At 51.4% G+C, this 16817-nt stretch overlaps 1 protein-coding gene across 1 annotated transcript in view; it reads left to right on the top strand.

The window, feature by feature from the left end:
* PLXNA2 (plexin A2) overlaps nucleotides 1-16817 on the top strand; it is a 204372-nt gene that overhangs the window by 79582 nt on the left and 107973 nt on the right. Inside the window, exon 4 of the mRNA XM_028125850.2 lies at nucleotides 14486-14620. Coding sequence (XP_027981651.1) covers nucleotides 14486-14620 — 135 coding nt within the window. The remainder of the gene's footprint in view (nucleotides 1-14485; nucleotides 14621-16817) is intronic.

Here is a 16817-nt window from a genome sequence, read left to right as displayed (position 1 = left end):
GAAATGGGATGAACTAGAAATCCTTATACTCAGATAGAAAGAAGTATACCTATTTTTTAGGAGATCCAGATATTTCATGCTAAACATGTTCTATCATGTAAGACCATGTACATAAACCAGAACAGAAGTTTGACATCAGAATCAGAGCAACTTTTATATGACAATTTCTGGTATTAACTCGTGCTAACGTGCCACGGCTGCAATATCCATGTAACAATCAACATCCAGTGAATTACTCTCATGGAGCAACAACAATGAAAAGCAAGTAGATAAGGCCATTAAGGAAAGCAAAGCTTGCTAGTTAAGCTTTTGTAGTCCAAGTTTGTGGCTTTCTGGTGCTGTAACTTGATTCAAGGATCGAATGCAATTTTTTAAGCACCCCATTGTGCTTGGCACTCTGCTAAAAGTTGAATAAAATGAACTATAACGATTCAGCGTCTACATCTGGGAATTTAAAATTTTTGTTGGCACTTCTACAGGGGCTCAGACAGCAGAAGAAGAGCATTAAAATGCTGGTAAGATGTTAGCATCATACACAAGACAAAGGTGAATGCCTTTTCAGGAAGCATGTGGCTTAATACAAGATCATATAATCAAACTGACCCAGGCTCAAATCTCTCTCTACCACCTATTGTGATCCAAGGCAAGCTACCTAACCTCTCTGAGCCTCTGTTTCTTCACCAGTGAAATGGGTTTTGGAGATTAAAGTAGATATTTTAGGTGAGGCTCCTGGTGCTGTTCAACACCAAGTATGTGCTCCAGAAGTGGTAACAATACTCCACTCTAGGATCTCTAAATAAGGCCACATTCCCAGTGGAGGAGAGGAGCCATGGGCAAGACAAGAAGACAAGGAGTTCTCTGATCCTCGCCAGGGTGCCGGGGGGGCCCACTGGCCTTGCTGAGAGACCCCCTCAAAACCATCAGCTCCCTTGTGGTTGGGACTGTCCAAAGCCAATTCTGCCGGTGTTCCAACCTAGGTTCTTTCCCAGGAGGCCCCAGAATTCTCTGTCTCTTGACTCTGCTTCTGGAAACCGTGACCCTCCTTTCTCTCATCGTTTCTTTTTCCCTCTTGGGGAATGCCCAGGGCTTGGGTCTGGCGGCCTTGCAAGGTCCCTGCTTAGGCTCCCGCTTCCTTGTCAAACCTCAGCCCTCGGGCGTCCCTCCTCTGCTGGTCATGGGGCGGCTCAGGTGTCCAGCAGGATGAGGATAATTAACTCCTGCCTCTCCTCCAGGCATCTCTTGTCCGGATTGGAGGTCAGCCAGCCCCCGGCAGCCTCTAGGTGACCGCAGACGGGGGTGAGGCTAGGAAGCCATGGGAAGCTCCCTGCTCGCCCCAGCACACCTGCCTGAGAGCTGGGGACCCAGCTGTCCCGGGAGCAACAGAGCGGGGCGGGAAGACCGAGGCAGGTGCCGGGCATCCAGGTGCCGGGCCAGGGGCCAGGGACACACCCGGTCGGTCCTTCGGACACACCCCTCTTGCCCACCGTCTCTCGCGCTGCTGCTTTGTGGTTTCTCTGTACGTTCCAGCTCACTGCCAAGTTGTCAGAAGCTGTGAGAGGCAAAGTGCTGTTCAGTTAATGATTCCAGTCCCTGGAGAGGTGGAGCGCTCTTTTAAGAGAAAAAAATAGGAGTGGGGGTGTGGGAGGGGCAGGAGAGGGGGATGCTTTAGTACTCTACACAAAAGCTAAGCTGTAGCTCCTTCCAGCTCTTTTTAAGGAGCGGATTAGGAGTGGGTAGGTTTGCCCCAGCAGCCTTCTCTCTGTAGGGGAAAGCCTGGAGCCTCCCCCTCACTTTTCTCCTTTTCACAAAGTAGAAAGGGTTTGAATCAGAAAGCTGCCATCCTTTGGGCCCCAGTGGCCTCGGCCCTCTGTCCCCAGCACAGGTCCTGTGGAGACCCCAGCACAACCATTCCTTCTCACCCAGAGGCTGCCTTCAAAAGCTGGCCGCAGACTCCCATAATGCAAAGGGCCCCTGCTCTTTGCTCCCTCTCTTTACTCCCCCCCCTCCCCCTTGCTCTCCTGCTCGCCTGTTCCCCCCTCCTCCCCCTCCTCCTCTCTTCTTCCCCTGCCCCTCCTCCTCTCCCTCTCACTTCCACCTCCCCCTCCTCCCCCTCCTCCTCCCTCCTCCCCCTCCTCCTCCCTCCTCCCTCCTCCCCCTCCTCCTCCCTCCTCCCCCTCCTCCTCCCTCTTCCCTCCTCCCCCTCCTCCTCCCTCTTCCCTCCTCCCCCCTCCTCCCTCTTCCCCTCCTCCCCCTCCTCCTCCCTCCTTCCCTCCTCCCCCTCCTCCCCCCTCCTCCCTCCTCCCTCCTCCCCTCCTCCCCCTCCTCCCCCTCCTCCCCTCCTCCCCCTCCTCCCCCCTCCTCCCCTCCTCCCCCTCCTCCGTCTTCCCTCTTCCCCTCCTCCCCCTCCTTCTCCTTCTTCCCCTCCTCCTCCTTCCCTTCCTCCTCCCTCTTCCCTCTTCCCCCTCCTCCCCCTCCTCCTCCCTCTTCCCTCCTCCCCCTCCTCCTCCCTCCTCCTCCCCTTCCCCTCCTCCCCCTCCTCCTCCCTCCTCCTCCCCTTCCCCTCCTCCCCCTCCTCCTCCCTCTTCCCTCCTCCTCCCTCTTCCCTCCTCCTCCCTCTTCCCTCTTCCCCTCCTCCCCCTCCTCCTCCCTCTTCCCTCCCCCTCCTCCTCCCTCCTCCCCTCCTCCCTCTTCCCTCCTCCCCCTCCTCCCTCTTCCCTCCTCCCCCTCCTCCTCCCTCCTCCCTCCTCTTCCCTCTTCCCTCCTCCCCCTCTTCCTCCCTCTTCCCTCCTCCCCCTCCTCCTCCCTCCTCCCCCCTCCTCCCTCCTCCCCCCTCCCTCCTCCCCTCCTCCCTCTTCCCTCCTCCCCCTCCTCCCCCTCCTCCTCCCTCTTCCCTCCTCCTCCCTCTTCCCTCCTCCTCCCCTCCTCCCTCTTCCCTTCTCCCCCTCCCCCTCCTCCTCCCTCTTCCCCTCCTCCCCCTCCTCCTCCCTCTTCCCCTCCCTCCACCTCTCCTCTTCTCCTTCCCCTCCTCTCCCTTCCCCTTCTACTTCTCCTCTTTCCCTCCTCCTCCCCCCTCTTCCCTTCCTCCTCCTCCACCTCCCTCCCCCATGCACCCTTCCCCCCCCACCCCCAGCCTACTCCCTTGGAAAGGACAGAAAGTGGGGGTGACTGATTGCCCCAGTGGGCCCCTGAAGAATTTCCTCCCTGCCCAGTTTTCCTCCTCAGCCTGGTCCCACCCAAGTCTGTGGATCAAAAGAAAATCCATCAAAAATTCCTCACCTCCCTGCAGCTTTTTCCCAGTGTCCCAGATGCCTTCCCATTCCTTATCTAATCTGTTCCCCCGTAGCCTCCTCAAGTAGGCAGGATTTTTTTTACCAGTTTTGCAGATGAGAAAAGTGAGAATTAACTCCCTTGGCTGAGTGCCCCGTGTGACCTCCGCCCCAGCGAGGGAAGACGTCAGCCCTGACTGGACAGTCAACACCTCTCCGCAGGGAAGATTGAAGTGTGGGGCTTGAAAGATAGAGAAGGGAAACCGAGAAGCCTAAGAGGCTGCTGGAGAGGAGACCTGTGTGCCCTTTAATTTCTGTCAGCTCCAAGTGTGATCTGGCTTTATGGGTTTTCTTTTTAAGGTTCTTTTGTTCCAAAGTGTCCCTAGACTCGTTCCCTCCCGTCAGTCTTGGTCCCAGTCCTCTGCTCATATCCTCATGCAAAGAATTCCGTGGGCTGCTGACATGTGGCCACTCCCTGGATGAGGTGATGTCGGCTCTCCAAACTCCAGGAGCACATAGCACCCTGGGACGTGGAAGCCTCTTGGGTCGGGAGGATGACGGGGGAGGCTGGACAAGAAGAACAGGGCTGCGCTTTGCTGACCAGGAGCCCACTGGGTATTCTGCTCGTGCTCGGAGGGAGGCAGTGCAAAGTTTGCTCCTCACGAGGCCGGGCGCTGCTTCCCTCCATCCCTCCCCAGTTCGATCCTGGACCCCGCTGTATTGTTGTAGCCAGCCACCAGCAGGGACTGCATCCTGGCGCTGTGCCCAGCAGCTGTGGGGTGTCCATGCCAGGAGGGGCTGGGCACCGAGGAGAAGCAGGTGTCCAGTTAGAACAAGGTCACCGGGAAGGGTCTAGAGGCAGCCACGCTAGAGAGTAAAGCTAGAGTCAGTGGCAGACCACGGAGATCAGACGGCCCTTGCTCAGCGGCCCCCACCCCACCCCACCTTGATTAGAATGATCTGGCCCCAGAAGAATAGCAATGAATTAATTAGGGGTCTGTTGTCACGAAGCAGCTCATTATTAAAGTCCTTCTTCTGGGAGGGGAGATGGGGAAAGGTGTGAAGACGACAGCTAGTCAAACAGAATCTTTTAAAAGAGCCAGGCCCTCCCCCCCCCCCCCCCCCCCCGCCGCTGTCTGTTCTGCCCTTGGGCTCTGCAGGGAAGTCAGACATACCAGAGCATGGGGGCCACCCCTGCGCTGGTGTCTCGGGATTTCAGGGGACAGAGGCCCTCTGGCCTCACTTCCCTTCCACCCTCCTCCTCGATGCTGTGTCTCAGACCCCAGCTCTGAGCCCATCTCTGCCACTTTAACCCTTGCTTTCCATCTGCCTTTAAGCCCGCCAAGCTCCAGCTTAGTAGCCCCGGAGTTCTTTCCAGAGCGGCACCTGGATACGTTAGAGTGCTTTCCTCCTAAGAGCTCCTAGCAGTCCAGTGCGGAGCAGAAAAGATCGCTTCAACAAAAGCAAATGTGTACAGCGTCTTTACGTGCCCGGTTCCAGGAGATGTGGTGGAGGGAGGGGAGGTTGTGCAAAGCAAGATTCTCTCTTTCTCCATTCATTATTTTCCAGAGATGGTGAAACAGAGGCCTAGACAAGTGAAGGCCTCACAGAGTTGAGATTCTAGCTCTTCTGCCCACCAGCTATGTGACCTTGAGGTTACCTCTCACCTCTGTGCCTCTGTTTCTTCATCTGTAACATGGGACTAATATGGTTGTGGTGAGCATTTAATGAGAGGGTGTGTGGAGAGCCCTTAGCACAATGTCTAACAAAAATAGAGGTTAAATAAATGTGAGCTATGGCTAATCCCTACCCAGTTTAAGTAACAGGGATTCATTCATTCCAACATCGGGTGTGCCTGAAGGCCTACTACGTGTACAGTCGTACTGAATGCAGTGAGGCATATGAAGCTCCACTAAACAGTGTCTGTTTTCTAGGAACTTACGATCTTAGGAGAGATAATCGCATGTGTTCATAGGTAACCATGCCAAGAGACTCGCTAGGGACTATGGGAGTTCAAAGGAGAGGTCAGGATGGGCTTCCTGGAGGAGGGGGCATTTGGGTCAGGCCTTGAAGGATGGTTAGGATCTAGGAAGGAGAATAAATTGTCAAGCCAAGACATGAAGAGCAAACACCAGGAGACATCATTGGAGAATGGTGAGAAGGCTATGCTAACTAGATCCATACGTGACAAGGAAGGGATGTGAACTTTTCTAAAATCTCAACGGGGGCAGTTAAAGGTGCTCTGTGTGTATGTGCCTGCCTGCATGCAATGATTTACTTTCTTTCATATTCCAAAAGTAGTGTATGTTCATCATAAAAAAAAAATTAGGAGTGAGTTAAGCAAGAGAAAGAAAATTACAAACACCTGAAATTTAAGGATTTTGCATACAGAAAAGGCAGGATCAAATAAGTGTTTTAAGAAGATTAATCTGGCCATGTTGGTAGAACCGATTAGAGCAGGAATATGCTGGAGGCAGGGAGATTTCTCAGGTTATTGCTGTAGCACAGATAAGAGGCAGTAAGACCCAGGCCTCACCCCGCAGCAGTGGGAAGAGAAATACGGCGGCAGTGTGGGTGTGCTCTCCGCATCCCTCGGTTACCGCGAATTTTCTGCACCATGGTATACGCAGGCCACATGCATCTTCCAAATGACTTTCCCTTTTAAAATCTCAGGGAGCCCCCCGCGTCCAGGCACAAGCCGTGTCAGATAGCTGTGCTCACAAGTCCAGACCTCCCTTCCCATCCTTACAGCTTTAAATGTCATCCTCGGTGTTAATGAAAGCCAGAGATTACTGTTCCAGATTATAAAATGCAGGGTAATTTTAGGCCATTGAAAAGAATGAGTTAATTAAAGAGGGTAATAACCCTCTTAAACGCCCCACCCTTTGCTCTTTTTCCAGACTGCAGGTGGCCTTCTTTGTCATAGTGGAGGAGACAGCTATATGATCTATTTTGTTCCCCAGGACTTATCTCCAGGGGCACTGAGCACTTTTTAGATGTAATTTTTAGTCCCAATGCAGGCATTGTCCTCTTGTTTGACTTAGGGAAAAGCGAGGCCCCAGAGGGAGCCTAATGAAAGAAACAGAGTACAGGCTTTGGAATCAGGCAGACTCAGCTTTGAGCTTGGCTCTGTCACTAACTTGCTCTCGACTCCTAACGTTTCTTATTCTGTGAAATGGGGAGGCCGACTTCACAGTGTTCAAGATCATTCATGTTTCTATCTCCAGCCTTTTGCACGTTGGTTGACATGCTCGATCGATGTTCAGTAAATATGTTGAACTACGCTGATAAAGGGAGATAAGCGATTCAGAAGCCCTGCGTGTCCAGTCCCAGGAAGTGCTACTTTGCTTTGCCTACTCGCCCGCCCCTCTGCCCCATTGGGGTGGGGCAGGGCATTTCCAAGGCAGTTAACCTGGGCGTCAGTCTGCCTGATTCTCACCACACCCTATTCCAGAGCTTGGTGAGGAAGGCTGCATCACCCTCCACGTGGGCCCTAAGAGGTGCTTCTAAATCATTCCCAGTCCAAAAAGCCTAAGAGGTTAGATGCTATCCTGAAACAGGCGGGGCATCCCCAGGCAAGGAACCTGTGTGTGGTACCTCAAATGGGGATTCTGAGAGCCCCACGTTGCTACAGCTTCGGGTACACAGAGATTTCGATTTGGCAGAGGTTGCTCATTATTCTTTATTAATTCCCCCACACACACACCCCTCAGTGCTCCCCCCTCCCCAACCCTGTGCCCTCCCTGTGAATTACTGCTTTGCTGCTGTGTGTTGTGATTTCGTCTGAGGCTGCCTTACGATTCAGCTGTCCCTCGCCAGTGTTTATCTTATTGTTTCCCAGAACAATCAAGTGCTTCCGCTGCCCCTGGCAACTTCATCTGGTTCCCGGATCCTCCTAACTGGCCAAAGTCTGAGCTGGAGCAGTGTTGAGAGGTGGGGCTAGTCCAAGGCCAGAGCCCTGTGTTCCCAAATGCCCGTCGTATTCACCTGGATAAGCTCTTGCCCGGTCCTGGGCCTGGGAACTCAAAACCCTCCCTGACAGAGGTAGAACCAAGAATTGGATTCTTTTGCTTCTAGATCTTGATGTCACTTTCAGCTGAGTCATAAAGGGAGAGGCCCCTGGGTTAGGGAAGTCGGTGCCCTTGTGAAATGCGGTGGGTCTTTAACCACGGGAAGGTCTCAAGCAGAGGCTGCTCCTCTCAGTTCTGTGGGCCGCGTGGATCAGTGGTCACTTAGCCGTCCACCCCTGGCTGATGAGGAGACACAAAGCCAAGATTTAAGAAAAGAGACTCACTCCAGCCAACCTCCTCAACCTTACCTCTGAACACTTTACTTCTAGTCATTGCTCAATAAATATTCACTATATCGCTTATCATAAACCAGGCTCTTAATTCTCACTGTTCCAAGATGCAGAGGTCCAGAGAACAAATGGTTTCTCGTGGGAGCCCCTCCCCACATTCCAGGAGAAAGGCTTCCATGGCTTAGCCTTCCATGAAGGAAGAGATCCAGGAGGCTCAAGAGCATGAACCCCTCTACTAGATCATCCATCCCCCCGCCCAGTTTAATATCTAGGGCAGATTCCTAACATGCACAGAAATAGAAGTAATTGTACATGGAAATGTCAGTCTCCAGTGTCAAAGCCCCAGTGATTGACCGACAATTCACAGTCCTAGAAGCATCTGCATATGTGTGGGAGGGTGTGTGTCTGTGCACAGGGCACATGCATGTGCGGGGGAGGGGGGCACAACACTCACAAAGTTTAGCATATCTTAGTGACCTCCTTCCTTTTCAGGGACAGGAGGGATCCTTGGCTTTGTCTCCCCTCCCCCTCTTCTCTCCTGGTTCATTGCAACCCACAGGCTGAGTTTCCCCGGCTCCTGTGTCCCTCTCCAGTTGTCCAAGCATTTAGGGCCGGGCTCCCTCCGGGGATCCTCGGCCTCCCGGGCTGTGACTCTCGATGGTTAGTTAACATTTACAGAGCTCTGGGGAAGGAGGAGACAGAGGCACCCTGGAAGGTGCTACTGTCTCTGTGTGCGTGTGTGCGCGGCATGCATGCGTGTACGCGTGTGCAGGATAGAGGGAGGAAGAATCTCAGAGACTGAATTTACCAAAGGCTTCAATCTATAAATAATTCGGGTCATGAAGCTCTACAAAAATAAACTTCGGCTTGAATCCTCTCACGCAGCACTAAATGCACAGCTGCACATACACTCGCTCATTAACTCACCCCCAAGTTCAGTCCGAGCAGCACCAGGCCTGCCCCACCTCTCCCCTCTTTAAACGTCTATGTGTGTGTGTGTGCGTGCACACACACACACACACACACACACACACACACACACCACACACACATTCATACAGTATGCAAGCCCTGAGTCCTGGGGCAGAGATAAAACCAAATAATAAAGGCCTCTTCCAAAGTGCCTTTTCGGACATAAAGTGACAAGGCCTGCAGAAATTGTTGTCGAGCCCTCAATAAGTGCACATCAAAAGTCTCATCCTCTCTAAACACTCAGGTCTGAGAGACTAAGTTTCCAAGAAATCTGAGCTCAGACATAACAATAACATGCTTATGCTGACATCACACTTGAAATTAGCCAAAGAACTCACATTTCCACTCCTGCTCATCCGTTCAGGCATCACCTTCCCCAGAAAGTCTCCGGCTCAGGGCCTCCCTCATGCCCCAGCCTCCCTGGGGTGTTGGCCTCCCTGCTCCCCACCCCTACCCCCCGGTGCCAACTCCTCTCACAAGGGGTAGCCCCTGTATTTGTGAAGACTGGTGGGCTTGTCCGTTCCCCAGCTCCTGGGGCTTCCGAAGGGGAGCTGGGGTAGTATCCCCAGCGCCAAGCGCAGGCCTGGCTCACGGCAGACGTATAATAAACGGATATTGGACAGTCCTGAAATTCATAGCCAATAACTCATTTCATTCTCCCAGCATCCTTTTTGTGCTCATAAGGACAGGAGTTCCCACCTTATTTGGCAGCTACAGAAACTATTACACAAACAAGGGAAGTGACTTGCCTGGAGTCACATAGCCAATTAATGAGAATGCTGGGATTAGATCCCAGGCCTAAGGACATGAACCGGTGCCTCCCTCGGCATGGTGATGCCTCTCAAGCCAATCTGTTTCCTACTGAGAGGCCCAAGAAGAAAAAGACTCCCAATTGCTTTTCAGCAGGTCTTGCCAAATAAATAAATAAATACTCGTACTACTAATAAAGTGATATTAGAGTGACAAATCCCAAGCAGGGGCTCCATAGTTTAGAGTTAACTATAGAAGAAAGTGAGGCACAAGAAAAAGGGTTTGGAGGAGCCTACAGGTAAGCTAGTTAATTGGAATTGGATATGCTGATTTGAATTGGATGTTCAAGTAAAGAGGCTGTCATTGATTTCTGCACAGGCCTAGCTGTGGTTTAAAGGGAAGCCCTAATAGGATTACTATTTCCTTCTCTGTTAGCAGAGACCCCTCCCACGCGGAGGGCCTGGCAGTCGCTCCCCCCTGGACTGCACCTCACATCCTCCTACCCCACAGACAGCCCTGATAAACTGAGTTTTTGCCCCCAGCCAAGGTCCCTCAAAATTAGGTTCTGAGTTTATTGTTGACTCCAGGAAATGGGTGATTGCCCCGCCTGGGCCTTGGGGTCCAAAAGAGGAAGGGTGGGGAAGAGAGAACTCGGACTTTCAGTCTTTTCGGTCTGTTCTGTCTGTTCTGTTCCTGGCGGCGATGAACAGCTCCATTTGCCCATTATTATCCTCTCCTAAGAGAGTCACAGAGCGCCTGAGAAATCGGGCTGTATGTGGGAACCCCAGCCCTGCTGCCCTTCAGCTGTGTGATCTTGGGAACGGCACCTAACTCTCCCAGGCCTCAAATTTCCTATCTGTAAAATGGGAATAATAAGAACATTTACGTCAGGGGTTCTTGTAAGGATAAGAGAGTTGATTTTTGTTAAGTACTTTCGACAGCACTTTGCACATTGTAAGAGCAATAGCTCAGTAGCTGTTATTAAGTTCTTGAGGCAAATGGGACCCTTCAAAATTTCACCAGGTCCGTGTTCCCGCCTTCAGGTAGGGCCACGCTGAGCCATGAAGCAAAAGAAGTTATCCTGTGTTCCAAGCCCTCCTGAGAAGGTTGCAGGGTCCTGCGGCCACTCATCCTGCAGTTCAGGGCTCTACGCAACAGGAATTCTCACTAGAACCAGCGTGAATCTCCTTGCGAGACAGTGTGGGCACCTTCTGTCTTTTGTGGGTTTCAGTAAAGACTGTCACCCTCCACTGCAGCAGACTGGCCCTCTTATTCTACCTTGTGAGCTTTGTCCAAGCAAAATGGCCTCCAGAGCTGTTGTGTGCCCACTGAGGCCAGGCCCTGTCAGGAGAGGAGGAGCCCAACCAGAAAGACATGTTCAGGTGACTCGCGTGTCCCTGTGTGTGTCACTTCCCTCCTCTGCCCCAGCTCCTCCCCTGCCCTGTGCAGCTTGGGCTGCTGACACCCTTCTCTTGGACAGGTTCGTGATCTACTTCAGTCCGTTGTTATCCTTGTGGTCACTGAAACCTGGCCCTGGGGCCACAAGCTTGAAAGCTGAAAACTGTGTCACAGCAGTTTGGTTATTCTGGGACAGCCCCGAATAGACTCAATTGGTCAGATTTTTGAAAATCCCACCTTTGCTCAAGACTCCCTGACTGTCATCACCACACCACTACCATCCTGTGTCTGGCAAGGACAGAAACAACTTTGAACCTCAAAACTTTCTCTCCGAGGCAGAGCAGTCTGGGAACCCGTGTGCTTGCCCTGCGGCAGGACCCTTGTCCCCGGCAGTGGTCACGGGGCGCTGTCTCCATCCGCCATGCACTCTCCTCTGAGCCCCGGTTCCACCACTGGCCAGCCACGAGCCTGGAATGCAAGAGCTTAGGTGAGGTGAGCTCCCAAGCCCTTACAGCTCTAGTACTTGCTACTGTGGTTCTCCTGTGGCCGGCACCGAGCAGATCGCCTTGGCCTGTTATCCAGAAGGGAAAACTGAGGCTCAGGGGAGGGATCTGAACGCAAACTGTACCATTAGGCAGAACTCAAGCCCAGGCACAGAGTCCGAACAGAAATCCAGGAACCCTGCGCCCCAGACCTACACTCTGCCCCCTGCGGTGCGAGCTCAGAGGGAGCACAAGGTGTCACGGAGGGGAAAGATCTCTGCTATCTGCTGCCCCTCTGGCCCCTCCTGCCACCTGCCTGCCAGCCCCCCCCCCCGCCCCGTGCCCTTTGAACCCCTGGCCTCCTGCCGCATCCTCCATCTTCTCTGCCCTCCCGCAGGTGTCTCTGAGGGTTACACAAGCTGGAGGCAGATAGTATGGGATGAGGAAGTAAGTGGGGGGGGGGGGCAATAGTGCTCTTCCCTCCAGGGATTTAGACTGAATGAAATAGGATCGCCTCGTTCAGGTTCAGTACCAAGAACAGTTTCTGTTCTGGTTTGGTTTTAGCTTTGACGTTTGAAAGGTAGGTAGGTTTGATTCTGGCTTCAATTGCTTTGTTAAAAGATTGGGGTTGCAGATGGGGAAAGAAAAAGAAAAAAACCTGCGTAGATCTCTGATTCAGGAAAAAGTTAATGGCTGGTATTGGTCCTAAGTGGGATGCAGCAGAGAGTGTGATGGTAAGTTGACTTTGATTCAATTCCAGCTCCAAGCCGGCCGTGGGTACCATCTCGTCCCAGGGACCACAGAGGGAAGGCCAGGCCTGTGGAGTTACTCCTTCTGACTTTGTGTCCAGGCCCTGCCAGGGAGGCAGGCAGGTGCCCAGGCTCATGGGGAGGAGGCCGCCCCAGCTGGTAGAAGGTTAACTAGCCTCTCGGGGCAGGGAGATCTTGGGTCGGGCCTGAGGGAGGGTACTGGTTCCACAGCTCCTGGGAGGAGCCAGTACCTTGAGGAGACTTAAATCTCCCTGAAGAGAAGCAGGCATTATAGGGAGGGTGATGAGAAGCCCTGGACCAGTTCCCCTTTAAAGGAAGAAATAGAGCCTGAACTCCCCCATATAAAGGAGACGGAAAACTGAGGTCAAGCCAGCCAGAAGCCAAGACTATCACATCTTCTCTTTACTTTCTGCAATAGCCCAAGAACTTTATTGACTAAAACTACTATATTTCTGGAAGGATCCCAAGGAAATTTCAGATCTGTCCATCTAAGAGAGAATGCTGCTTCAAATGTTAAGGGGAACCTTTTTAATTGTGAGTTATTTTCCCAGGTAGAAACCCTTCCCTCTGCTTGAATCCACAACCATATTTGCACTGGGGTAGAGGACAAGTAACCTCAGCCTCACGACATCATTGCTGACCCCAGAGTCTTCCTCCACTCTCTGAGAATGAATTAAATGAACCCCCAAGCCCCTCCCCTGGATGCAATAGCTTTGAATGCAGGAAGCCACTAGCTGGGCAGAAGAAGGGCAAAGGGGAATTTACTGTGGCATCAGGCACTGAGCGTGGCCCTGGGATGAATAAGGCATGGTCCTTGCCTTCAGGAGCTCCTGGTGTGGTGGGAGCAATGGGCAGAGGGAAAGACATGGTTAGAAGTACAAGAAAAAATGAAAGGGAATGTGAATGGGGAGGGGGCAACCTGAATCCTACAATCTTCCAGAGAAAATGCCTTTGAATCTCACTTTGATTTAGCGCTAGAGTTCATGAGACTTTATCAGCAGGTTCATAGTTCATGTCCTTTCAACAAGTATTTCTCAAGCATCCCGTTTTATCCATCACCAGCCAGGTTCCCGACCCCATTCGAGTCCTCAGGGGGTTATTAGAGAAATAGAAAACACATCCTTGCCTTCAGTGTTGACAGACTTACGCACATGTGAGGCAATTAGAGAACAATGTGAGTGGGTAGTCAATACGTGGTAGCTAGTACATACACAATGGACAGATCAATTGATTATAATCCTAAGACAAAATGTCTGATAGACAAAAAAAAAAAAGAGGCATCAGGGTGATGAGCAATTAGTGTGGTGGAGAGATTAGGGAAGGCTTCATGGAGGAAATAGGGCTCGAGCTAGAGGGGGTGTAGATGGGCAGAGGACAGAGAAAACAAGCCAGAGTGGGGATTATTGGTCACCTGTCGAAGGCAGGAGCATATTCAAACCCAAGACTCCCGGACACTAGCTTTTTGTATGACCTTAGGGACCATCTTCCCCTGAGTCTACACAGAGCTTAGACTAGCCCTCTCGAATCCACAGGCCAGAAGCCTCCACATCACCCGGGAATTTGTTAGAAGTGAGAATTCTCAAGCCTCATTTCCCCTGAATCAGAAACTCCAGGGGCAGGCTCAGCAATGTGTTTTCCCAAGCCCCCAGAGCTGATTCTCAAGGCATGCAGCCTTGAAAACCACTGGACTCCATAGCTGCTTCTAGACCCTGGCCACTCATCAGATTCACCTGGGGAGCTTTGAATCCCCAAGAAGATGCCCAGGCCACACCCACAGAGATTCTGATTAATGGATTCAGCCCTGGCATTTGTATCATTTAAAACTCCCTAGACGATTCTGATGTGCAGCCAGGGCTGAGGAGCAGTGAACTTGATGGTGTCTGAGTCCTTTCTTTCTGACTTATTATCCGGAGCTGGGCTCTAAGAGTCTGATCCAGGATTCCTGGCTCCCCAAAATCCCAGGGTGAATTTGCACACATATAGGGGATATGTTTTGGGGGCAGAAAGACCTTCCTGAGATTCTAAAATCTTGAATCTCTTGATGACCAGCTTTTTAATAGTTTATATGATTGTTTACCCATTCTTCCTCACCCTCCTGAGACAGAAACACTGTGAGCAGATGTTGACTCTCCTACCCCAAACGCCAGTAAGTGTGCACAAGCACACACTCACACACACACACACACCCTCCACACAGTGCTGTAAATATATGTAGACACACGCAACAATAACCACATTGGGATATTCAGAATTGCCCCTAAGGGCACATATGCACACACAAATGAACCCACCATCAGAAATCCCAGACTTGGCACACTCAGACCACTTGGGAAAGGACCTCTCTTCGTGGAAACAAACAGCCCACTGTTTGAACTGAAAAGCACTTCTACCTTCCCTGAAGCCTAGTTTGGTTCAGAGTAGTAACTGGGGGTAGGGTGGGGAGAATTATCTTCGGGAAATACAAGCACTTCAGGAAAGTGACCTGCTCTAGGCCAAAGCAGGGGACTGCTGAGTACAGATGCTGAGGGTGCCTTGTTTCTTTCTCAGATTCGAGCTGATGGTCCCCCCCATGGAGGGGTCCAGTACGAGATGGTCTCTGTGCTCAAAGATGGGAGCCCCATCCTCCGGGACATGGCCTTCTCCATTGATGAGCGTTACCTGTACATCATGTCTGAGAGACAGGTAAGTGCTGACACCCATCCCTTCTTTTCAAAGCCCAGGAGTAACTGATAACCTGTGACCTTTGTTCAGAAACTGTTCTTCGAACAAGAGAGACCTCTGGGCTTGTGGCCTAGGGGTTCAGGGAGAGGCAGAGTCCTTGGTGGCTTTTGCAGGGAGCCAGAGAGAAAAAACTGGGGCCAGCCACTTCCCGGAGCTTCTCTCCAGGCCACAGCCCCTGTCTCAGTGCGTGATGAACAGCCCCGCAAGAACAGGCCAGACTGCATGGAGCAGTTTGGTGTGATTAGGAGGTAGATTTACAGCTCCCAGGCCCACAGAGTCTGCTGCTCCAGGAGCCAGAGAAGTGTAAATAATCCAGGCCTCCTCGCTGGACCTGATCCTGGGAGAGACAGACCCAAGACAGGGCCCCAGAAGGAGATAAAAATCTTGGTCTGAGTCATAGACTGATGTCAGAAGAAGCTGGCCAGCTCCGGGAAGCCAAAGTTGGCCTGAGAAATAGACTTCTACCCTCTGCGGGGTAACCATTGAGCAGGTTCCCCACCTTCTCTGATGGAGCATTATTCCCCCCGGAGTGTATTTGCTCTGAATATATGTGAGCAAACAGAAGGTAGATGCAGGAGAGCCCTGGTGATGGGCAAGAGAAGCAGGGAAAACGGAGGATTCACAAATTAATGGGGATGCAAAAAGCAAAGCAAAGACCTTAAGAAAGGCTGGTTCCTTCCATTCGTTCAGTCAGTGAGTCTACTGTTGTTCACCAGGAGCATGGTCTTGGCATTGACCAAGACCTAGGCTAGACCCTAGGCTAGACAAGGATGCTGGGCTGGAAGACCAGTGAGCATTCACGAGGTGCCTCCCAGCTCTTGAGTGTTTGTCATTCCCAAAATACTCTGCAAAGATTCCTGGTGTACTTGAACACCACCTTGCCCAGAGTTCTCTTTCCCTCATTTTTTTTTTTGAATGTAAGAATTCTGAATCCAGGGATGAGGGAAGAATGGAGGGCGAAACAAAGAGACAAATGGGCACATGACAGCGTTCAGGGAAGCAGTGATGCAGCTCTAACTCAAAAATTACTTCTTGAGAACAGATGACACAAATAATATGCAGATTGCATGCAAATTATATCCAGACCCCCTTGAACCCACCTGTCTTTTTACCTTCTTTCATATGGCCCCTGCAGGTGAGGCATAAACAGGTGCAGATGGGAATTTGGCGGAGCTGGAGGAGGCTTAGCCTAACCTACGGTGGGCAAGACAGTTGGAAATAAACAGTGATGTCTCGTTCTAATAAAACAGTCCGTGGGCCCTAACAAAGCCCATTACTGGGAATATATTTTTCGGGAATAGTGTGCTGGGAAAACTTTAAAATGAATGGGACTTGGCCACTACCCTCAAGTTGCTTACAGTCTAACAAGGGAGGGAGACAAATAGCCAGTTACCTGTAACATCCCACTGAAGCCTATAAATATTCTGCCTTTTCTTCCTTTTCCTATTTATAGACATAAGGTTATTTCTTAAACAGAAATAGTAGATGCTCACCATGCAAATTCCAGCAATACACACAGAAAAGAAAATAGCAGTGAGTCCCCAGATGGGTCTGCCCAAAATGTAACACCATGTTAACATTTGGTGAACACCATTCTAGATGCTTCTGCAGGATAATAATCAGACAAGGCGATGGATGGATAGATGGCAGTCCAGATAGGTGGATAAAATGTTGGTCAGAGGGATCCAACAGACCCCCAATATATGTGATATTTTCAGAACACATTATGTATGGCTGAGGACCAGGCAGGTAACTGGGTAAAAACTCTTTCTTGGGTTCTCTGAGCCTGGTGTGGTGGAAAAGCACTGACAGCAAATAGAAGTGATCAGTGAGGCCTTAATGGAACTGAGAATATGCCAAGGCTCAGATTTTGGCTATTTCTCAAATGGGATGCTTTGTGAAATTACATTCGAAATGTGGCCAGAGGAGAGGGGCCTGAGTCAGAGCTTGAGACTATTGAGTGGCCTTCAGGGACTGGGCTGACCTCCTGAGATCATATCCGGTATCACCTGTGAGAGCATCAGTCCTGGGTCTACCAAGTGTCCACATAGCTTATTTCTAAATCTCCTGGCCTTTGTCCTCATCTTCTGCCACAGCTGTGTCATTCTTGTTACAATCTGCACCAAACAGAGGGCTTCAGTAGTAGCCAGTCCCACTG

This window comes from Eumetopias jubatus, unplaced genomic scaffold (genome assembly GCF_037043125.1).
Source record: "Eumetopias jubatus isolate StellerSeaLion01/CBP00866 unplaced genomic scaffold, mEumJub1_p1.0 scaffold_12, whole genome shotgun sequence".
Taxonomy (NCBI): domain Eukaryota; kingdom Metazoa; phylum Chordata; class Mammalia; order Carnivora; family Otariidae; genus Eumetopias; species Eumetopias jubatus.
The sequence above is the reverse complement of the archived record's forward strand: the minus strand, read 5'-3'. Positions and strand labels throughout refer to the sequence as shown.